This window comes from Aethalodelphis obliquidens, unplaced genomic scaffold (genome assembly GCF_003676395.1).
Source record: "Aethalodelphis obliquidens isolate GAN/ISIS:26980383/991018 unplaced genomic scaffold, ASM367639v1 scaffold1, whole genome shotgun sequence".
Lineage (NCBI taxonomy): Eukaryota > Metazoa > Chordata > Mammalia > Artiodactyla > Delphinidae > Aethalodelphis > Aethalodelphis obliquidens.
The window spans coordinates 98,124,373-98,149,577 of NW_020837945.1; the positions used below are offsets into that span (position 1 = coordinate 98,124,373).

Below are 25,205 nucleotides of genomic sequence, written 5' to 3' on the forward strand. Positions count from 1 at the left end.
TAATTTATTATGATTAAAAAGTATGTTATATATAAATCTAAATACCATGTGATAATTGCCAGTTTATTTCTTTATTTTTTTAGTGAAAACCTGTTTTGTTTGGTTTTTTAGTGAAAATCTTTTCAGTCATCTTGTGCTTGTTTTAGTACTCTTTAAAGCTTAAAACACTTGTAAAGAGTGAGCTGGAACAGGCGCTGTTTCCTTAGCATTCAGCTTTTGTCACTTCGTGCTTTTGAAACTGACTTCTTCAGAGTGTTCTCTGTTTAGCTTTAGAGTATATTTTTAAATTCTGTTTTATTTGACTTATTAAAACTTTTATAAAGTTATAACTCAAAGATTTTCTTCATATTGTTTACCTATAGAACGTAAGTATAAAACGGTATTTTTGAGTGGGGAAATAAGAGCTCTGTGTATGTCAGATTAAGGATATTTTGAGAATATACAGCTGAGTCACTCGAATGAATTTTTTCATTGTCTCTAGACCTGAGATGTTCAACTGATAATCACTAGCTATGTGTTGCTGTTGAGCACTTAAAATACAGCGAGTTCAAATTGAGTTGTACTCCAGGTATAAAATACACACCAGATTTTGAAGGTGAATACCAAAAAAAAGAATGTATACAACTCAGTAATAAGTGTATTATGTTGATTACATGTTGAAATGGTAATATTTTGGATGTACTCTTAAAATAACTTCACATGTTTTTTCTTTTTACTTTTTAATGTGGCTACTAGAAAATTTAAAATTACATAGGCTCCTCATCGTTTCTTGCATTATATTTATTGGACGACCCTACTCTACATATTGGGTACAGTCTTTCATATAAAAATTAATCCATCCCATCCTAAATACATATCAAGACACCCAAAGTCTTAATTTTTATTTACTTTTTGTGTGCTTGCTCCCATCAATAGCTAAAACAAGTTATATTTCAAAGAAGGTATTTTAATGTTTAAATCTAGAAGAAGTTTACAGTTGAGTCTCATTGGAGTTGAAACTATAAATCCATCCAGCTTGATTTCTTTTTATGGCAAAGATTAGTTTATTGATACCACTCTTAACTGATAGCACAAATAATGTCATTAGACATCTGCGTATTTCACTAGAAGAAATTACATTGTGTGTGTTGGATTAGAGCTATTTTGATTTGTTTAATACTCTAAAATGCAGTGCCTGTGTACACATACATACTAATTTCATTAGAATATATCCTGCCAAATCATTGGGTTAATGAAGAGAATCAGTGAAGCAGCACCATCCTTAGTGGTTTTTTTTCTTCTTTCCATTAAGTATCAGTGTGGTTTGGAAGGGTATATTTGGTCATTAGGGAGGCAGGATGGGGACTATTTTAAGCATCTTTGTGGCCAAAGAAAAGAAGGAAAAGTGATCTGTTGCACACTGTAGTATCGATAAGGCAAAAGTCAGTTTTTTAGCTTTTCTGATATCAGGAACAGAGAGAAATTTCTCCTGTGTGTCCTCAGAAAGAAGACCCTCTCTGAAGCAGTATATGGTATATACTCAATGACATTCATAAAAGAGATAAAATAATGAATTTCATTAAGCTCTTTCTTATAATATCTTTATATATAAGCTGATGTTTTAACTCTAAAGTACAGTTAAAAAGCAAACTGTGTTTAAAGTTTGTGATTATTATAGATCTGGCTTAATACATGGGTAATTTTATCCACAGCACTGATTCTTAATTGGGGATAGTGGAAGTTATTTGGAGGAAAATATATTAGTTTTGCATTGATTTATTCTTAATTACTATATTTAATTTGTTAGAATTTCAAATGACTTTAAAGGAGGACATGCATTAAAAAGTTTAAGATTTTTGTAATTTTTATACTATAACTTATTTGAAAAAGATTTAAAAAACCTTGTTTCATGTTTCTTGCCCAGCCATATATCCATATTTATATCCATATATATATACTCATGTTTCCAGTTCTTGGTCCACAACAACAGTAATATTTATCAAGCTTTAATATCTAGTTTTGTTATCTGGAGAAAAAGGATTAAAATAATTTTTCCAAAGATAAAACAATACTAGTTAATATTGTCTTTTATGATATCTATCCTGCTGTTGATTCCTCTTCCCTCTGGGAAGTTCTGATAGTGTTGAGAATCATTGCTCCACAAGAGTGGATGTTAACTGCCTTTGGGGTAGTTTTCTCTCACTCTTGGATTTTTCAGAAAAGTTGGACAGCAGAGTTTAAGGTTGTATTCTGAGGGATATCTTGAAGGTATAGATAGAGTCTCTGATTTAAGGGTAGATATATTTGTTTTGTCAACTAGAGTCACTGATTAAATTTAAGGCTTTTAAGATTTAAAAAAAATAGCTAAGATGCTAGACTACTGTTCCCAAAGTATGTGCCGAGGCACTCCAGGACCATGCAGCAAACACAGAGTGGCATCGTGGGATATTTTAAAAATTTGAAGGAACACAGTGATACTCAACATTAGGTTGACACTGTGTGAATGACTCTCTTGAAATAGTTTGCAGCTTCAGCATATTTGATTGGGCTACGTTCCTTTCAATGATGTCATATCTTTGTGAAACTGGACTTTGGGCCACTGCTATTGATAGAATGCAAGTATCACAAGAAAATCAATGTACAACAGGAAATGAGGGTGGAAGGGTCTAATTCCAACATTTGAGAAATTGTGCAGTGCCCAACAGGTGCACATGTCTCGTTAGGGATTGTGGTTATTTAAGAATAAAATAAAATATTTTTCTTTCAATTCGTGTAATTTTAAAGGTTACTGAGTTGTTAGGATGTAAGTATTCATTAAGTTGTTTGTACTTTACTTAATACGCAGCACTGTTAGGTATTTCTTTTGGTACTAAGAGCACTGTGAACAAGAAAGTTAGGGACGTCTGTAAGAACTCTGTAATGCTCCAGCTTTGGCATTTGGGGACTGCAAACGAACTTGGTATTGAAAACTTTGTTCTCAGGCTTTCAGCATTTAATTCTTTCAGTAGCTTATTATAACTTAATCAGAGAGGCATTATTTTTCTTTTGGCATTCTCTGGAAGCACATAGAGAATGCTCCCCTGCTTTCCAAGATAATTCATTATGTAGGTAGATTTAATGCTACTTAGAGAAGATAAACCACTGTTATCAAATAGTGGCTTATTTAATTAGTATACTATATGTTATTTTGTGGCAGTTTACCAGATTAATGATGTTGATACCGTCTTAAGCCACATTTGTACAGCTTTGTTTTTAATGGCAAATCTTATTTATTAAAGTAGATTCTTCCTTAAATATATTCATGAGAGGAAAAATCAAAACAGGTTATAAAAGAAACGGAATTCAGTAGGACGTATTTTATTATTATTAATCAACTATCAAAATGATTTTCCTGTATAGCATTTGACAGCAGTTAAAATGGTCCCGGGATTGAGATAAATGTGTATATTTTTTCTCCTTTCATTCCATAACCTTTCGGTTTTTGGTACTTGAAATTAATGAGAAGCAAAAGTTGTTATAATGTGAAGAGCAATAGGAACCAAATAAAGCTGAATCTGCAGTGATACCAGATTGAGGAGGCAGAGGTTAAACATAATTGGCACATCAGGAAGCAAATAGATTGCTGTCTGATAGATCATAAGTTGTGTTTCTGTTTGCTATTTAATATCAGGGCAAAAAAGATAGGAAATCAGCAGCATAATGATTAAAATTGGCAGGCATCCTAAAAGAAACAGAATGTGATTATAAAATTTTTTAAAATAAAATGGGACAGAATTACAAGGGAAAACCAAAATCTCGAAAATTAACTTTGGTAAACTCAGAACTCTTTACGCTCAATCTTGAAATGACTAGAAGATTTTAGTACCGTAGAGAGTGTAAGTAACATCGAATCAATGCAAACTCATTAGTGAAACAAGCTCAGGAGGTAGTAAAAGGATTAATGATGTTCTGAAAGCTAGTGAAGGAAATACTCTTGCTGCAAAAATAGGAAATGAAAATCGTTGTGTGGGAATGTAGTTAAGGGATCACATAGCTTCAATAAAACCTCCAAAAGGGGCTTCCCTGGTGGCAGAGTGGTTGAGAGTCCGCCTGCCGATGCAGGGAACGCGGGTTCCTGCCCCGGTCCGGGAAGATCCCACATGCCGCAGAGCGGCTGGGCCCGTGAGCCATGGCCGCTGAGCCTGCGCGTCCGGAGCCTGTGCTCCGCAACGGGAGAGGCCACAACAGTGAGAGACCCGCGTACTGCAAACAAAACAAAACCTCCAAAAGACGGGTTATTTTTTTGTTTTGGTTTGTTTTTCCTGACATTCTGTTAATTTAAATGTAAAGGATCTGCAAAAAAATATTGTGAGATGAGTTACTGCTTGATCCTCAAGTCGAAATAGCTAAAAAAAGCTAAAAATCTTCAGTGTCTTTAATCTATTGAAAAAAGTAATTGAAGAACTACCAGTATATATATATAATCTTTATTTCTACATTTGTTATTAGTTTAATTGCAAGAGAGTGTAAATGAGAAGTAGGAAATGTTAAATAATTTATGTTGAAATGGAAAATGGGACCGTGTCTGTAATAAGAAGTTACGGGTGCACAAGCTGTACCCAAACATAAGTGTGTGCCATCACGACACCTGCTTTGCAAAGATTTCTGCTCTTATTTATAAGTTGATCAGTTTAAGGAGGTCCCAACAGGTTCTAAACAATTAGGTTTTGGCTTTGAAATGCTGATCTAGTTTCTATATTTCAAAACTAGCTTCCTCTTTCTTATAGGCTGAAAAAGAAAATCCAGGACTCACACAAGACATCATTATGAAAATTTTAGAGAAAAAAAGTGTAGAAGTCAACTTCACAGAGTCTCTTCTTCGAATGGCAGCTGATGATGTAGAAGGTAATCAGAAAGAGTCTTGTTTAGTTCCTTACAGTTGTTGAAAAGCTTTTCCTCCAGATCTTTCTTATTTGATAAAAGGGACTTCCTCCCCTTCTCCCTTCCCTCTTATTGTTATTGCTATTGTTTTGAAAGTGGGAAAAAATAAACCCATATAAAATAGAAATGTAGTTCTTATTTTTATTTTATATTTGTCAGATTTAATTACTTGAAGTAAAGCATTTGTTTATGCTGCATGCATTAATATTTTCCCCTACTGATTAATATGTTTGATGAGTTCTAGTTTCACCAAGAGACAAGCTGTTTGGAATGGTTATTTTATTTTGTGTTGACTTTATGCAAATACCAGTTTGAAAATAATGAGTTTCTTCTTTTTAAACTTTAGTATTGCGTATTTTTTTTTCAAACACAGATTCGAGAGAACAATGTAATAATCATCCTTTTGGCCTCTTTTCACATTTTTGCTTTTTTAAATAATTAGAAATGGGTTTCAGTTAAATTTAGTTTAACTGAATTAAATTCAGTTCCCGCTAATTTAGAAAAACATAGAGGTATAATTTCCCATGTTTATTAAGGGAGAACAAAAGTAGATGTAGATGTTTTTAACTGATTCCATAAATTATGAGAAAGTCCTCATCATTATTCTAGATTTGAGCATCTGTAGCCTGTTAGGCTGAGTTATATTGAAGAGTTGGTAGAGTTGTAATGTTTCCAAGTCTATAATGAATCTGGTAGTACATTCAGTATAGAGGTTTTTATTAAACTCATATTCCCCATTGCCATTGTATTTGTTACAAATGTTACTTACTTTAAGGTTTCCTTGTGAAATTTAGCTTGAGAGGCCTGAAAAACTTGATTAGGCCTCCCTTTTAATTTTTATTTATTTATTTATTTATTAATCTTTTTAATTTTTAAGGTTTCATGGGTTTCCATTTACCCCAAATTGAAAATGTTCAGTCTTTCATTTTCTGATATTTTATTTGGAGGGAGCCCTAATATAATTACAGAACTAAGTTGAACGATAATGACTTCTGGTTTGCAACCTTGTCTTCCCTAATTATCTGGCCTTTATCTCCCCCCTCCCCCCCCACCTCCTTGACCAACACATTGGAAATTCTTAGACTTGAATTTGGCAGCAAGTTGCATGATTTTTTTTTATTATGTATTTTATCAGAGTATATGATTGAACGACCGGAGCCAGAATTCCAGGACCTAAACGAAAAGGCACGAGCACTTAAACAAATTCTCAGTAAGATCCCAGATGAGATCAATGACAGAGTGAGGTTTCTGCAGACAATCAAGTAAGCAACTTTTTGTTTGGTTCTTATTTTTTTTAAGTACTTCAAAGGAACCACTCATTCTTTATGTTTTACTTTGGTATGATATTAAATTGAAATTAAAGAATTGAAAATCTTAATTGCTGCATTTTTATTATTAACTTCTAAACTGTGCCTTTGGCTTCTGAGTATAGTAACATTTTTTTAGAATGTTTAAAAACAGTGAAATGTGCATAAAACTGGAATGCAGTTTGAACTTCGTGAGAAATGGAAAAATGTAAATGTCAGATTAAAGTGAAGAGAGGAGTTGGATAAATTATAGAGATTGATAACAAAGGATACCAATATTGGTTTTTATTTCAGAAATGGTACAAGTCATTAGCATAATAATGTATGTACCCTTAGTGATAAATAGCACTTTCTAATGTTGACCAAATGGTGAACCTCCAAAAATCCTTGCCTTTGGGATGTAGGTTAAAAAAGGCTGAGAACTGTGTGAGGCCAGGAGGCTGGTTGATGGGCAGCAGCAAAAAGGGTCATTCTCAAGCAGGGGCACGAGTGCCTCAACCCAGGGGCACTCTCCTCGGGGGTGAGAGGGCGGAGGAATGAGGGGGAAGCTCCAAGCATAATTTCTAGGTAAGTATTTTCAAACTAAAGAGTCAGATAATTTTCTTCAGCCTCAATGGGTAGAATACAGAGAAAGCCGGGAATAACTGTAGTGGCACTATCAATGCAACCTTTTGGTGAAACCACAGGTAGAAATTGCTAGAAAGGAAGAACTTAGCACAGATCTTTTTCTGGAAGAAGCTGCATCATACATTGTATCTTTAAAAAGCTGAAAGAGGCTGCCTTGGAATAAATATTAGCATACTTCTCAGGGGAAGAGTATTCCGTGTAATTCACATTGCAAAATTCTATTTTAGCTATTTGGCTACCTATTTTGAGTGGGTTAGAGGGAGGAGTATGACCCATTTTAGAAAATAACGGTGATAGGTGCCAACCCAGCTATCAAGGAGTGACCCTCTTCTTTTTGGTCCTCTAATTGAAGATCAGAAAGTACAAAAGACTTCATTGACTAGCCATGTCACAGGGGATAAACTCTAAGGTAAATATTTTACCTTTATTGGAAAGCCCCAACTTTCTTTAACAGTTTTTAATACAGCTTTTTATTTTCAGTTTGGTATAAAGTGAACACGTTTGGCCCATAAAAGGATAAATTATCAGTGATCTCAAACACAGCTGTTTAAACACTTAGTTCTAAAATTTTCAAATAATTTAAGGTTTAATTTATTTTGGTGATCATATGCTACATTTCTATAACTTGGTTTGAACCTAAGCAGACTGACTCCAGGGACTTCTCTGCTGCTTCCCAGTTATAGATTCATAACGTTGATCTAGTCTGGTGATTGAAGAAAAGAATGTTTCTGCTGTTTGGAAGAGGTGTGGTAAAGGACATCCTATCTAGGTCTAGGGTGTCAATAGGAAAGAGGAAGAATGGTGTTGTTGTAGTTGAAGCTCGGATAGAGATGGTAGGTCCGGAGCCCTCATCTTGCTATTTTGATACTCTCTTTCCATCTTAGGAAGTCCTGGAGACGTCTCTGCTAAACCCAGTGTGGCTCTAAAGAGATACTGTTTGAAAACCAATTTATTAATAGCCACATTTTGATCGAAAGGGAGTTGAGGTCAAGAGCCTAAGAGTCTTGTCCTTAGTCATTGACAAGGGCTGAATTGGGGTCTTGTCTCTCATTTATAGGGCAATAGTAATATTTCATTTCTGTTTTCTGGAGTGTACTCAGCCAACTGAATTAAGATTATTGGCAATTAAAATTTATTTCATATCCATTTTAGGAGGGATAATTTGCCATGGAAAGTTTGTTGATAATGTGTATTGTTTCTGAGACTGAAATTCAACCATGTGTGTATTAGCATGGATGGCTAAGGTATAATTATTTGTATCACTGATATATATTGATAACTTTTGATATATATTGTTACCAGTGTTAATTGTTTGACAAATTAGTGGATAAAATTGCACAAAAATATAAAATGGTTTATCCTTCAAGCACAACATATTGTAGTTATTATTTTTCTTTAAAATATTTTACTTTGTCATATTTAAGGTGGATATCCTCTTCTTTCAAAATATTTTAACAATATTTTTCAATAAGCATGGATCAAATACCTACGATACCAAGTACTGTACAATATGTTATAGGAGAAAAGATTCCTGTCAGCTAACAAATATTCATATATTTTTATATATATCAGCAGACTTAGGTTTGACTCCCCATTCCAGCGTTTTGCTGTGTGACCTTGGATAATTTGTTTAGCTTCTGTGATTCTAGTTTCTGCCTGTGAAGATGAGGGTAATAGTTGTGAGAATTGAAATGATATACATGGTACCTAGCACAGAACCTAGCATACACTCACAGCACCTAAAGCATTGTGAAATAAGATTTTTTTTCCCTCTCTCTATGAAGTTGATTAGGAAAAATGATCCAGCAAACAAATTATTTTAAAAGTACTTTTGATTAATGAATGTGTTTGACTACATTTGAGCTTATGCAAATATTTTATAAAATTCATTCTTAGGATACATTCCAATTAATGGATGACTAGTGGAAACTGGTGATTTAATACTCCAGAAAGCTATGCATTTATCTGTTTACTCTTTTTTTTTTTTTTTTTTTTTTTTTTTTGCGGTATGCGGGCCTCTCACTGTTGTGGCCTCTCCCGTTGTGGAGCACCGGCTCCGGACGCGCAGGCTCAGCAGCCATGGCTCATGGGTCTAGCCGCTCCATGGCATGTGGGATCTTCCCGGACCGGGTCACAAACCCGTGTCCACTGCATTGGCAGGCGGACTCTCAACCACTGTGCCACCAGGGAAGCCCCTGTTTACTCTTTATAATCTACATTTGCATATTCAGAGGTGAAAATTTACCAGAGTTTGGTTTTGCTGCTGGCCTCAAAATAGCTTTTCCAGAGGTGTCCAGTCTAGACCAAACTAAACATACAGTGTAAGAATTTCCTTCCTTTAGAGTGTTTGTATAAACATAATTATACAAATTTGGTGGATACAGTTAGAAGCTTTACTATTCCATGCAATTTTTTTAATAAGATGTATTATGTTTCTTCTGATGCCTGTGGTCCTCTCTTTCAGCGTATATGTTCCCCAGAGTTGCCCCCTTAACCCCTTTAGCAACCTGCAAGTTGCTAAAATTCCTTTCTATTTACACATACTATATGTCCTGTATCACAGAATCCGTTAACTCCAAACTGCATATAATTGCATTATAATTATTTTACCCTCAGGTTTTCCCCAGTTCTTTATTTTGTTTAATTGTCTGAAGTATTTTGTGTGTGTGTGCCGGTATTTTCTCTTATAGGAGACAAACCCTCTGGTAGTTACTAAAATAATTTAGCTTCCCTGGTGCAAACCTTAGTGCCATAAATGAAAATGCTGTTCCATGTACATACAGATGACATAATATTTGACATAAATTGCTGCAGATTGTTTTAGAAAAGGCCAGGCCTAGGGATAAACAGCCTTGGTCTTTATAAAGCTCCGTGGCAAATAGTGGATCAAGGATTAGCTCTAGGTTCTGGGTTTCCAAGCAGTGGTTTCCAAACCTGGGTCATCAGCAGAATTACCTGGGGAGATTTTTTTTCCCTTTTCTTTTCAAGTACATACAGACTCCCAATATTCATTAAAGTACACAAGAAGGTATGGTTGTGTATAAACAGCTGTCTGATCACTATAATTTTCTTTGTTGTATCCCTTTTGAATAAGCTTATTGTGGGTTTGAAGAATCTTCCATATTCAGAGATTTGACATTTTTTATTTGTTGAAACTAATTTTTCTCACATAATGGGATGGTCATATGACACCATTTTATTAAGCAGTAGGGGGCTTACGCTCATCACAGCAATACAGAAGGATTCAACTTTCTCAAAAACATAAATGAAAGGAATAGTTAATGTAACTTAAAATTGTTATTACTAGAGGCCAAAAAACAAAAAAGAGTGGACAGATGTAATTATGTAAATTCATTATCCTGTTTGAATATCTAATGTTTTAATGTTTCAGCCTGATGCCAATATTTGAAATACAAGAGGTGATAAGGAAATAGTTATTGAAATATTTAATAAAAATATCATTACTACTTCAGAATAGGCTAAAATACTTTTTTATACCAAAATTCTGTATATTTGTAATTTTTAGAATTTCCATATGCTTATTTACTAGAAAAAAGCTGTGAAACACACACGTACACACAAAAATCTGGACACGGAGCCTTTTGGTTTTCTTTAAATAGTATAGCTGAAATGTTATAGGTGTGAAATAACTGAAATCTGAGATTTGTGACTAAAAAGTAGGTAATAAAAGGTTATGTTTGGGGTGGTCTAGGTTGATGTTTTACTAATTCATATCTTCACACTTGCATTGCATTTGAACAGTAAAAGTTTTTGTAGCAATTAACAGCTAAGAATGGATGTGAAAAAGAGAAGGTTTGCCTTAGAGACTGAGAGGCTATTTGAGAATGCAGAATTATATAGTAAGTTCAGTTTGCCAAAATATTACTATGAAGTTAGAACATGGAAATTGAAAAGGGCATAGATACAAAAGATAAGAAGACTTTTTAGAAAATGGTACATGGATAGGAAGAATAGTCAAGGCAGATGAGAATTATTGATTTCTTCTCTCTTTCTTTAGAAAGGGGAGAAAAGTGCTGATACATATATACTCAAAGGATGATTGCTGAAAAGGTTAAGGTAGAAGAGTATTCTGATATTGTCTCCCAGAAATTTAAATATATTTTCTGAAGGAAATAGTGTCAGCAAAAGTTTGGAAGAGAATAGATGTGTCTTAAGAGAGAAGAGCTACATCTGAGGAGGAAATATTTTAAACATCAGAACTATGTTTGAAACTATGTTTCAAAACTACATCAGGTCTGTAATTTGGTGTTTTAAGTACAGAAATGAGTTACATGTAATAGCAAAATTTCATATAATTGTTCATGAAATAGCAAAAGTGGATGATATGGTTGCTTGAATTCACCTACATGAGCCAGAAAAAGGAAGAATTGTAACCGGAAAAGGTGAGAGGCAGAGGTATTTTCTTATAAATTAGAGTGCGTAATGCTGAATGAAATGTTACTGATTTGGGAAAGCTGATGTTAGTTGTGCAGTGTTTTGTCAGCAGTGCAAGAGTAGCTGGGATCACAGGAGGGTACAGGCCAAAACCCCCATTCAACTAGCCAGTCAAGTATTTGTGCTTGATGCAGTGTTCATATGGTAGTTAACAGTGCAGTGATTCTTTAAAAAAATGTAGACTTCTTTCAAATGAAACTGATTTTAAGAAGATTCTTTTTTCCTCACCTAACAGGGATATAGCTAGCGCAATAAAAGAACTTCTTGATACAGTGAACAGTGTCTTCAAGAAATATCAATACCAGAACCGCAGGGTAAGTTTAGTAGAAGCCTTGCAAGCTGCCACCCTAGATATTGATTTACACTTAGTCATTTTACTGAATTAAATAATAACACTGTTGAATTATTGGAAATGGTTTTGTATCATTCATGACTGGGTTTGTCCTTGCATTTAAATATGCTGTTACATATATTTAAGTAAATACTCCTAAAAATGCTTGTCTGTAATATAAGGTACGTTCGTATTCTGTGTAATCTCCTGTCTTTGACTTTGGCTTTTGTGTTAACTTCTCTTTTCTTATTTAGTATTTTTTAAAATTATTTTTGATGTCTGCAGGCACTTGAACACCAAAAGAAAGAATTTGTAAAGTACTCCAAAAGTTTCAGTGATACTCTGAAAACCTATTTTAAAGATGGCAAGTAAGTATTGTCATTTATCCTTTTCTTTTAAGAATTAGAAAATTATGTGGTTTTATATGATACTAAAATCATATAAATTAAACCCTTTTACTATATTATTAATACTTACACCAACTTACTAAGATAGACTGTTAAAAATAGAAAGGGAATGGTTGATAATCCAGCCATGACTCTAGTCTGGAGCAGGAGTTGCAGACTTTTTCTGAAAAGGGCCAGATGGCAGATATTTTGACTTGGTGGGCTTGTTGCAGCTGCAGCACTTCACCTCTACTTTTGTAGTGCAGAAGCAGCTGTAGACAGTGTGGAAACAAGTGGTATTTTTGTGGCTGTGTTCTAACAAAACCTTACTTATAGACACTGAATTATATAATTCAGCTGTCACATCATAATATTTTGATTTTTAAAAAAATTTTTACTCTTTCAAATGTAAAGTATTCCTAGCTCGCAGACCATACAGTGAGTGAGATTTGACTTACTGGCCTACTTTACCAACCCCTGAAGCAGTGATTCTCAAACTTTAATAGCCTCAGAACCACCTGGAGGAGGGCTTGTTAAAGACAGATTGCTTTTGGGTTCCACCCAGAGTTTCTGATTCTGTAGGTCTAGGGTGGGCCCAAGAATTTACATTTCTGAGAAATTTCCAGATGTCATGGATCCTGCACGTCTGTTAAGAACTGCTGCACTATTGTTAAAACAGTGGTTCTCAATCCTGTTTGCACATTACAGTCACTTGGGTTCAGTGTTTTAAAATCCCAGTGCCTTGGCCCTACCTTCAGAGATTCTGACTCCATTGGCTTGGAATGGGGTCAGGGTTCAGGTGTGTTTTTGTAAAAGTGCTTCACGTGTTTTTAAAATGCTGTAAACGGTTGTGATCCACTGTCCTGGAATAGGGAGGGCTTTCTATAAGACAGGAAGTATATACTAAAAAGGTAAATATGACATTATTTTAAAATTTACATACATTTGGCTGTAGAACATTCTAGAAAGCCAAGTAATCTTATGTGATTTATGTATAATACACATGTACATATAATGTATAAACTGATGCAGAGGCTATGTCTTCTGCAGCTTCATACCTTACAGAGAATTCTTTGTACCTCAAGTAGAGTTTTGTGGACAAGACCAATTTCCTACAGTGCTTGAAGCAGAAGAATAAGTGGTGATTATTTCAGCTCTAATTGGCAGGGACCTCTAACATCCTATCCCACCATTGACATTTTAAGATCCCAATATCCATGTCAAACTATTACAATATTACTGTAGTAATATTAAAAAATAATAAAAATACATTAGAATGGTATATTGATTTTCATAATTATTTTAAATAGTTCAAACAGGTTGAAATATTTACATTTTATTCTAACTTAAAGATATTGAGCTAAATATTATTAATGGTTTTGTGTTGTTTCATACTACTATTCAGGTTGTCTAGGGGAAATGTACCTTGTTGACTTAGTTTAATAAGCTAGCAGGTGTGTTCTGAAAATAAACTTACATCTATTTTTCCTTGGTCTCCCCTGCTAAGCCCAAATAACCAAAAAACACATTAAAAGAATAATTTGCATTAAGAAAATTATTTATGATACTGATTAATTGAGAACTATCCTGGAATAAGCACACTGAAAGGTATAAATTCATTTGGAACATAATTTTCATTAATCTGAAATTACTCACTCTCATTCCTGTTTGTATGTTAGAATCACTTGGGTTCAGTTTTTAAAACTCCTGGTGCCTTGGTGCCATAGTTATTTTTAACAGTTTAAACAGGCATATGGATTATTCAAGCTCTCTACTACTTTTTCTCCAGCAGCTTGTTTGAATTACCATTATTTGCGTATGAATAATGTGCCACAAGTTTTGTCCCTGTTTCCTCAAAATTGAAAATTATTAATAGAGCCTGATCTTTGAGCCATTTTTCAGTAGGAGGATGAATTTGCATTGATTCATCTAATTCTTCCTAGTCCCCCTTTTTTGAGGAATGTTTAGGATGAAGATACAGTCAGCCCTTAGTATCTGCAGGTTCCACATCCCTGGATTCAACCAATTATGGATTGAAAATATTTGGGGAAAAAAATTCCAGAAAGTTCCATAGCATTTATATTGTATTTACAGCTACTTACATTACATTTACATTGTATTAGGTATTACAGGTTAGACTCTAGAGATGATTTAAAGTGTACTGGAGGATGTGCATAGGTTATGTGCAAATACTACACCATTTTATGTAAGGGTATTGAGCATCCACAGATGTTGGTACCTGAGGGGGGTCCTGGAACCAGTCTCTCTTGGATACCAAGGGACAACTGTACAAGCTTAGCTTTGCTACTGAGAAACTGATAAGGCCACGCAAGGGGACTAGGGCGTCACCTCTGTGCTCCAGGTCATATGAAAATGGACTGATAGGAAATATGGTGCAGCATTAAGTAATTTTTTAAGAACATATTTTTATATATTGTGGACTCATAAATATTGAAACCATATGATTATTTTCTTTTAAAAGTATATTCTAAAAGTAAAATTCTCAGTTTTTTTTTTTTTGAAAGAAGGTAAGAGATTGGGATGAATCAGATTCAAAGTAATGAGCTTTTTCTTAAGTATTTATCATGCCCATTGATATACAGATTTTGAGACTGAGTATAATGTTTTAGCAGATGTTTTTTTGGTAACTTCTGTGAAACTGCAGCTGGAGACTATGTTTGAATCCTCTTCTTTGGCCAGTTATTTTTTTGACCTATAAGTGAACTCTGGTTGTTGAGGTGCCACCCATTATTAGCAGCCCACCAACACCTTATTGCCAGCCAGAACCACTAGGGGGCAGTAATTCCTAGATAGTTTCAAATGATGCAGGACCCTTCAGTTCCAAGCTGGGATAAAATTTGTGCTACTCAGTACTATCTTGCCTTTTTTTTTTTTTCCTAAATTGATTTTATTGCTACTGCTAGTAGAGCATTTTAAGTATAAAATATTTTTAAAGGATGATTTTTGGGGGGATAAAATTAATTGTTTTGTTTTTTTTTTGAAACAGGGCAATAAATGTGTTCATAAGTGCCAACCGACTAATTCATCAAACCAACTTGATACTTCAGACCTTCAAAACTGTGGCCTGAAAGTTGTATATGTTAAGAGATGTACTTCTCAGTGGCAGTATTGGACTGCCTTTATCTGTAAATTTAAAAGTTTGACTGTATAAATTATCAGTCCCTCCTGAAGGGATCTAATAATCCAGGATGTTGAATGGGATTATTGCCATCTTACACCATATTTTTGTAAAATGTAGCTTAATCATAATCTCACACTGAAGATTTTGCATCACTTTTGCTATTATCATTCTTTTAAGAATTATAAGCCAAAAGAATTTACGCCTTAATGTGTCATTATATAACATTCCTTAAAAGAATTGTAAATATTGGTGTTTGTTTCTGACATTTTAACTTGAAAGCGATATGCTGCAAGATAATGTATTTAACAATATTTGGTGGCAAATATTCAATAAATAGTTTACATCTGTTAAACATTTCTTTACTTGAAAAAATGCATATATATATGTGAATATATATATGATCAGAAGACCAAGACGACTTGGTGTAATGTGTAAAGAACTTCTAACGGGAGCTTATTAGCAGTTTATCAGATAATAAAGCAACAAGAATTCCTATTTTTTTTGTCCTTAATCACTCTAGGCAAAAAGTAGTTAATGGAGATATTTTTGTTAGTTATTATATTTGAGGTACTGAGTATTTTTCCAGCCTTTGTTTTAAGAGACTTATGAGAAGGAGATAGCAGTTTATAGTGTCTTCACACTGTACTGCCACTTTTGAACTCTACAATGTAAGATTGAGTATTTCTGGTTTGCTGGGCCCTAATAAGCTTTGCGCCTTTTTTCCATAAATAGCCACAACTAAGTTGACACTATACCAATGCTAGTTGGTTTGAAATTGTCATGAGTGTTAATAATATTATATACACTCTTGAAATATGGACAGTTTTGTTTTACCATAGAGAAGTTTTAAGGAAATCATGTATCAAGTATTCAGGTTAAGTGATTTCATTTTTCAATTATAAAATAAAGGAAAAAATCAGAATTTATCTTTTATAAAGATTTTAAATGTTAAACTAAATTTCTGTTGGCAATATAAATTTTTTTGCTATGATGCAATTTAGTTATTTTTAAAAATTCTTTCTCCCATTTTAAAAAACAGACTTTTAAAGAATTACTCTCATTAGCAACATAAAACGAAATCGTCCTGTTAGATGTAAACAGGAAATATGTGGAGGGAAGCAAAAAAAACAATAGACAATTGGATGAAATCTCATAATTTATGGACATTTTACTGAATTGATTTTTTTTTTTTTTCTTCAGAGATACATAGCTAGTAAAACACAAAGAATTAGCGATTTTAATACTGTTTGGTTTTGGCATAAGCTATTTTTCACTCTTGGAAGTAGAAGGATTGGTATTTGCAAAATAGACCTGTGAATATATGAAGAAAAAAATATACTGGTTTTCTTTTTTTTGAGCAGCAGACCTTTCTAAGATAAACAAGTACTGTCTTTCTTCCTCTTGTCTTTACCTCCTTAAGAGACCTCATCAGTTACCAGCCATGCCCCAACTCATCTGTTTTTATAAGTCTTGTGTCTTTTTATTCTACTATGCAATATATCTGGCTTCTATTTTCATGAAATTTACCTCCAAAAAGGAGGTTTATTCTCAGGATAATTCAGTTTCTTACATGATCCTAGTGGGTTTGTGTTTTGGGGTCAAGGAGGAAAGGACCAGTGTGGCCCCAGTCATATACAACTCCAGAGAATAGAAAGGTGGCTACCAAGCAAAGGAAGAGAGGAGACATTTGTTGAGCACCTCTGTGTCAAGCATTATTCTAGATACATTAATTTAATTCTCTTAACACTCTGTGATTTAGCCATCTGCCTTACAGTTGAGGAAACTGGCTAAGAGAACTTAGGTTACAAAGCTGGTAATTGCTGGAGCCAGGATTTGAATTCAACATTTGTCTCCAGACTCCGTGCTCTTTCCACTGAACTGTACTTCATCCATTGTCGAAAATGCACCACTTAGAATACTAATTCCCTAACACCAAGCTGACATAGCTGTCCCTGGTCCATGGGGAAATGAGAAAAATTAGGATAATGTGATGTCTTTTTCATAAATCTAAATTTATTCATTTTAAAGGACCATTCTTTTATTTAACATCATTGCCATGCTTGGGATGTTTAATATGCCCTCTCCTCACACTTTTTTAAAACAAAGTGATATAATTGTAGATGGTGGTAGTATGAGGTTTTTTCATGATTGCATTGTAATAACCTTGTTTGGCAAAACATGAGATTAGTAGCCCAATGTCAGGCCTTCCTAATTGTTTTTCTAACTTTTTATATGGAAATAATTTCAAGGATTTCAAATTTACCAGATATTGGCAAGAGTAAGAATAGTGCAAAGAACATCAACACATCTTTTATTCAGATTGACCTATTGTTAAGATTTTACCATTTTTATTTTATCATTTGTTGATTTGCTTACCTTCCCTTAATCTCCTTTACCCTGGGTCATTTCCATGGCTGCCTTTGTCTTTTATGGTGTTGAGCTGTTTTTGAAAAATACAGTCTTCTGTCTCCTCCCCTATCCTCCGTTTAATAATAGAATGTTCCTCATTTTGGGTTTCCTCACGATTAGATTCAGGCTATGCATTCTTGGTCAGAATAACTACACGATGTCCCATCTTCTCCTCACTGTTAATTTTGGTCAGCTGGTCAAGGTGTCGTTCAGTTTCTCCAATGTATAGTGACTTTTTTTTTTTTTTTTTTGCCATACGCGGGCCTCTCACTGTTGTGGCCTCTCCCGTTGCGGAGCACAGGCTCCAGACGCGCAGGCTCAGCAGCCATGGCTCACGGGCCCAGCCGCTCCGCGGCATGTGGGATCTTCCCGGACCAGGGCACGAACCTGTGTCCCTTGCATCGGCAGGCAGACTCTCAACCACTGCGCCACCAGGGAAGCCCTAGTGACTGTTTTTTACCTTACACCTGATAAGCAATCTGTGGAAGGCTCTTTTTAAGTCCATGCTTAACATCAACATTTTCCCCCCAATATTTAGCATCCATTGATGATTCTTGCTTATTCTGTCTTTACTTTGACAGTTACAAAATGGTGATTTTCCAACTCCAGCATTTCTTCTTACGTACCAGTTGACACAGCGTTCTCTGTAAGCCTGAACCCTCCTTTCTCTCCCATCCTTCCATTCATTAGTCCATATCTGTCCACATGAATTTTTATAGTTACTGTTGTTTTGAACTCCTGTTTTTCTATTTTTTTCAATGGCTTATAATTCATTACTTACTTTGGTACTTAAAATGGTCTGAGATTTGACCAGTTAGGAGTACCTTCCATTTCAATCTTGTTTCTATGTCCTTGTGGCTTCCACTACCTTTTTTTTTTTAAAGGACATTATCTTAAATATGTCCCAGGATCTGGAATCAGCAGTTTCTCCAAGGAACTCTGGGGAATGATAACCGATATATAGATCTGCTGGCTGCTGTGTAGGCTCATTGCTACTACGTGTCATTGCTACTGGGTGTCGTCTTGCTTCTAGGCCTATTCAGACAGAACTAGAAAATGTGCATATACAGACATACACACATGGATATGCATGTACACATACATTTTACATGTCATAGGCACATGATGTTTGATTTCAGAAATCATGAGTTCACACTAGTACCTCCAATTGCAGACCATCCTCATAGGGTTCTTTCTTGCTTTCCCCATTCCGTGTTTCTGTGTCCCTTCTTCCTCAGAATCCTGGCTCCCTGAAAAATCAATTCATTCACTTGTTCAGTCCTACAATACATCTGAAACAGTCTTAGAGTTTCTTTTGCCCTATCTCTATTAAAAGTACACTTAAAAGACTACAGGACTGTTTGCAGTTCTTTCCCTGTCTGTACCCTGCCCAAGACTAAGAATGTGTAATTACATTTTGTGTTCATGAATTACTTGGATTAATTCTTTTTTGTCCTTCACTGTGATTGTTATTTATTTGAAATAAATTGGGTTCATTTGTTTCAGTTTTCTTCCAGGTTTAAGGTTCCTTCCCCCTGCCCATCCCCACACACTTCCCATCCTTGTAAATTTAATTTTATTCATTTAAAAATACATAGAACGTTAACATGCTTCTAAACATCAGAACTATACCAAAAAGTATACTAGAGAAGTGACACTCTTACCGCTTCTGCCCCATTCCCCACCCTGCCAATTAAGTATCCAACTCCACTGTTTTTTGGTGTTTATCTTCTGTGTTTCTTTTGGTGAAGAAAAGTAATGACAAATGTGTTTTCTCATTCCCCCCCCTTCATTCTTACACAAAAGGTAGCATTCATGTAGGGAAACCAACCCTCTCAGTTTGCCTAGGACTGTGAAGTTTCTTGGGACACAGAATTTTTAGTGCTAAAAGTGGGAGAGTTGGACAAACTGGGAGGGTTGGTCCCTCTATATACATGCCTTTTTTTTTTTTTTAAACTTTCTATTTTAAATTGGAGTATAGGTGATTAATAGTGTTGTGTTAGTTTCAGGTGTACAGCAAAGTGATTCAGTTACACATATACATGTATCTATTCTTTTTCAAGTTCTTTTCCCAATTATGTTGTTACATAACATTGAACAGAGTTCCCTGTGCTATACAGTAGGTCCTTGTTGGTTATCCATTTTATTTTATTTTTTTAACATCTTTATTGGAGTATAATTGCTTTACAGTGGTGTGTTAGTTTCTGCTTTATAACAAAGTGAATCAGCTATACATATACATATATCCCCATATCCCCTCCCTCTTGCATCTCCCTCTCACCCTCCCTATCGGAGCGGCTGGGCCCGTGAGACATGGCCGCTGAGCCTGCGCGTCCGCAATGGGAGAGGCCACAACAGTGAGGGGCTGCGTTAAAAAAAAAAAAAAAACCCATAAAAGATTATTTTACTCACTTCAATAGAAATACACATCTGAAAACCTAGAGGAAATGGATACTTTCTTAGAAAAACGTAATTTAACAAACTGACTCCTGTAGAAAGCTTAAAAAATTTTGCACACTTGCAAAATTCAAAATGATTTTGAATCACTTTGCCCAGCCGCTCCGCAGCATGTGGGATCCTCCCGGATGCAGGGGACGAACCCGTGTCCTCTGCATCCGCAGGCAGACTCTCAACCACTGCGCCACCAGGGAAGCCCTCTTTTGTTTTTTAAACATTTTTCTCTGTCTCAATAGCTATTTCTTTGTTATTATTTCTTATTCTGTATATTTGTACTCTCTCCCCCTCCCTTTTTTTATTAAACTGGATAATCCTTTGTCTATGTTGTTCCTGTTTTTCCAGGATTTTATTCATTAATTTTGTGTACAGTTTTTCCTTCTCTACTTCTTTAATTTTAATTTCTGCTTTTATATTTATTATTTTCTTCCTTGGGCTTTTGTTTTACTTTGTTGTTGTTCTTCTAGTTCTTTCAGTTGGGAATGTAATTAATCTTTGTTTTTTTATAAATATACGTTATTTAGTGCCATGAAATTTTCTCTGATCACTGATTAGAATGTATCCCATAGTTGTATTTATTATCATTATTTTTTAGAAATTCTGTAATTTTTGTTTATACATCCCGTTTTGCCCGAGTTAAGTTTATTAGAATATCTTTAATTTCCAAGTAGAGGATCATTTTTGGTTGCATTTTTAACTTCTAGTATTATTGCATTGTGATCAGCAAGTACTGTTTGCAATAACTTTATAGTATCTGCTGATACTATAAGCAGATAGTATATCTGCTTTGTATTTACTTTGTATATCCCTGCGAATGTTTCATGTATACTTGAGAAGATTGTATTTTCTCTATTATTAGTATGTAGTATTCAATATATATCCCCGCCAAATTACTTCCTGTTGTTTAGTTCTTACATATTTTTTATTTGGCTTACTTGACCTGTCTCGTAGTGTGTGTTAAAGTATCTATTAGCAGTGTGTTTCTCTGCTTCTCCCTGCATCTCTTGTAGTATTTGTTTTACATAGGTGGTTGCTGTGTTATTTGTTGTGTAGATATTCATACCTGTTACATCCTAAATGTGAATGTGGATTTTAACATTATAAAGTGTCCTTTTTCTCCCTCTTGCTTAGTGCTTTTTGAAATTTGTCTTTTGACCTTGAGTTAAACCCATTCAATTTATTGATATGACTATTATGTTTGGGCAAATTCTGTTATATTATAATTTCTGCATGTATTATGTTATAATTACTGTGTATTCTTTTCTACTTGGTTGTACCATCTTTGCTTTTTAAAAAAATTCCTTTTGTATTTAGGAAGGTTTATATTTTTATCCTAGTGGTGGCTTTGTATTAATATATTACAGAATTTTTCACCCCTTGTTTTCTTACTTAAATTTTCATTATCTGGTATGTCAGTTTTAAATCATATCCTTTAACGCTCACCTATTACCTAAATGAGAGTCAGTGTTCTTTTTCTGCATTTCCCTTGTTCTCTCCCTTCTCTTATTTCTAATTACATTTTTCTACTTTATCAGAACACAGAATACCTACATGGTTTTCTTCTACCTTTGTTTCTACCATCGTTTCAGTCTAAATGAACTCTACAATTAAATATATGAATGCTCACAAGTTGTCCCTTTGCCTAAGTTTTCTCAGTTGTCTGCTGGTTGGATGAAGCTCATCCTCTAGTAGCTTTTATGCTATATATTTATATAGTATCCTCTGAGTTCTTGCAAGTTCAACATTATTTTCTTATAGTCTTGATACTTAAAGAATATCTTGGTTGCATATAATATCCTTAGTTCACATATTCTTTCCTTAAATTCCTTGAAAATTGTAGCTTCGCTATTACCTTGCTTTGTATGTTGTTTCTGAGATGTCTGGTGTTGATCTCATTCTCTTGCCTTTACATTATTTTGTCTTTTTTGCCTGGAAACCCTAGGATTTTTTCCTTATTTTCAGAGTCTAGTAGTTTTATTAAGATATGTATCAGAGTTGGTCATTCCAGGTCAATTTTCTTGATAACTAATATGCCCTTTCTGTGTGTAGATTGAGGTCTTCCTTTATTTCTGTAAAGTGTTCCTGGATTACAGTTTTAAATATGAATTCTATTCCATTGTTTTGTCTTTCTGGGACATCAGTTAACATGTTGAACTCTCCTTACCTGTCATCCACTGTCTTTTTTTTTTGTTTTTTATACTCCAACATCTTTACTGGAGTATAATTGCTTTACAGTGTTGTGTTAGTTTCTACTGTATAACAAAGTGAATCAGCTATATGTATACATATATCCCAATATGCCCTCCCTCTTGCATCTCCCTCCCACCCTCCCTATCCCACCCCTCACCCAGAAATCCCACTACTGGGCATATACCCTGAGAAAATAATAATTCAAAAAATTCATGTACCACAATGTTCATTGCAGCACTATTTACAATAGCCAGGACATGGAAGCAACCTAGGTGTCCATTGACAGATGAATGGATAAAGAAGATGTGGCACATATATACAATGGAATATTACTCAGCCATAAAAAGAAATGAAATTACTTGTAGTGAGGTGGATGGACCTAGAGTCTGTCATACAGAGTGAAGTAAGTTAGAAAGAGAAAAACAAATACCATATGCTAACACATATATATGGAATCTAAAAAAAAAGAAAGGAAAAGAAAAAATGGTTCTGATGAACCTAGGGGCAGGACAGGAATAAAGACACAAACGTGGAGAATGGACTTGAGGACACGGGGAGGGGGAAGGGTAAGCTGGGACGAAGTGAGAGAGTGGCATGGACATATATACACTACCAAATGGAAAATAGATAGCTAGTGGGAAGCAGCCGCATAGCACAGGGAGGTCAGCTCGGTGCTTTGTCTTCCACTTTCTTTGTGACCTTTTTTTACTTATTTATTTAATTATTTTCCTGCTTTTCTTCAAGATTCTGTTAAATTTTTATCCAAATCTACTCTCTCAGGCACTATGTAATTTAACCTTTATTTCTTTTTTTTTCAAATTGGAGTACAATTGCTTTACAATGGTGTGTTAGTTTCTGCTTTATAACAAAGTGAATCAGTTATACATATACATGTTCCCATATCTCCTCCCTCTTGCGTCTCCCTCCCTCCCACCCTCCCTATCCCACCCCTCTAGGTGGTCACAAAGCACCGAGCTGATCTCTGTGCTGTGCGGCTGATTCCCACTAGCTATCTATTTTACATTTGGTAGTATTTATAAGTCCATGCCACTCTCTCACTTCGTCCCAGCTTACCCTTTGCCCTCCCTGTGTCCTCAAGTCCATTCTCTACGTCTGCATCTTTATTCCTGTCCTGTCCCTAGGTTCTTCAGAACCTTTTTTTCTTAGATCCCATATATATGTGTTAGTCTACGGTATTTGTTTTTCTCTTTTTGACTTACTTCACTCTGTATGACAGACTCTAGGTCCATCCACCTCACTAAGAATAACTCAGTTTCATTTCTTTTTATGGCTGAGTAATATTCCATTGTATATATGTGCGACATCTTCTTTATCCATTCATCTGTCAATGGACACCTAGATTGCTTCCATGTCCTGGCTATTGTAAATAGAGCTGCAATGAACCTTGTGATAGATGACTCTTTTTGAATTATGTTAACCTTTATTTCTGGTGTAATTTTTTTCTATTTCTTTCCCACATTCAACCAACTCTCATATCTCCCTATTTGCATGCATTTGAGTCCTTAGTACTTGTATTTCTGATTTAGTCTACTTTTTCATATATCACATGCGTATTTGAGGATATTTTATTTAGTTGGGGTATACTGACTCAGTTTTCTTTTAGCAGCTTCTTTTTTTTTCATTATGTTTTCAAGGTAGGGGGATTTTCAGCAGCGAAAATGAATTGTGTTGCTGTTGGGGAAAGAGGAAGCCCAGTGTGCCTTGTTTCTTTTCTATTACCACCAGATACTTAATTTCCCCTTCTTATTTTCTTCTTTCCTTCTCTGCCTCATTCTTCTCTGGATGCGGTGCTTCATCAAAGCTGTCACATCCAGGGCTTCCCTGGTGGCGCAGTGGTTGAGAGTCCGCCTGCCGGTGCAGGGGTCATGGGTTCGTGCCCTGGTCCGGGAAGATCCCACATGCCGTGGAGCGGCTGGGCCTGTGAGCCATGGCCACTGAGCCTGCACGTCCGGAGCCTGTGCTCAGCAACAGGAGAGGCCACAGCAGTGAGAGGCCCGCGTACTACAAAAAAAAAAAAAAAAAAAAATGCTGTCACATCCAGTCCAGCCTCTTCCCTGCAACTCGTGCTGCAAACTTTCTATCAAGTACCCACCTCTTTTCAGAATACTGGCCTTTAATGTTGCACTTTCTCTTTCTAGAGATGATTTTACCTTTGCTTTTTCTAAGTCCTCTTTTCCTTTCTGCTCCTTTGCAGAGGCTCTCTTAAACTTCCCCTTACTTGCTCTCCCTGCTCACAGGCTTGCCAGCAGCAGGAGAGAAGTAAGAACTCTTGGATTTTTCTTCTCGACTCACAGGTGATTTGAAGGTAGCAGTGTTTGCTGTCTCCTAGTAATACTGAAGGCATAAGTCAGCTAAGGTTTCATTTAGTCTTACTGAATTTCTCGTTTCAAATAGGAGAATGTGTGGGATATTAAGAATCAGACAGCCACCATTGTTCTCCAAACCTGGAACTTCCTTTTCCAATATTTCAAATAATTTTGGTGGTTTGTGAAATTCAAAATTCCTGAAACCTATGAATTAAAAGATTGAGCTTTAGGGCTTCCCTGGTGGCGCAGTGGTTGAGAGTCTGCCTGCCGATGCAGGGGACACGGGTTCGTGTCCCGGTCCAGGAAGATCCCACATGCCGCGGAGCGGCTAGGCCCGTGAGCCATGGCCGCTGAGCCTGAGCGTCCGGAGCCTGTGCTCCACAACTGGAGAGGCCACAGCAGTGAGAGGCCCACGTACTGAAAAGACTGAGCTTTAGAGGTAAATGAAGACCCTGTGTTTTGGGAGGACAGATTCAGGGGAAAGCTGTGGGCTCCCTCAATCCTTCCAGTCCCCTTCTTCCACAGGGAGCACTGGTAGGAAGTAAGCTCATTTCTCTTTTCCCCGGTCTTGCTGCTCTTGCTGTTAACTGTCAGGTTAACCTGAGAGACAATTTTCTATTCTGAGAAAGTTCTAAATTGGCATACTCATGTTGGCTAAAATAGGATACTCCTGGGCTT

At 35.5% G+C, this 25,205-nt stretch overlaps 1 protein-coding gene across 2 annotated transcripts in view; it reads left to right on the plus strand.

Moving 5' to 3' along the window:
• Positions 1 to 17,237, plus strand: part of PDCD10 (programmed cell death 10) — a 41,000-nt gene extending 23,763 nt beyond the window's left edge. Inside the window, exons 4-8 of one of the 2 annotated variants that reach the window (XM_027112460.1) lie at positions 4,746 to 4,863; positions 6,035 to 6,161; positions 11,524 to 11,602; positions 11,905 to 11,987; positions 15,013 to 17,237. In XM_027112460.1, coding sequence (XP_026968261.1) covers positions 4,746 to 4,863; positions 6,035 to 6,161; positions 11,524 to 11,602; positions 11,905 to 11,987; positions 15,013 to 15,094 — 489 coding nt within the window. In that variant the 3' untranslated portion in view covers positions 15,095 to 17,237. The remainder of the gene's footprint in view (positions 1 to 4,745; positions 4,864 to 6,034; positions 6,162 to 11,523; positions 11,603 to 11,904; positions 11,988 to 15,012) is intronic. The other variant, XM_027112451.1, reaches the window with a different exon arrangement.
• The last annotated feature ends 7,968 nt before the right edge of the window (positions 17,238 to 25,205 follow it).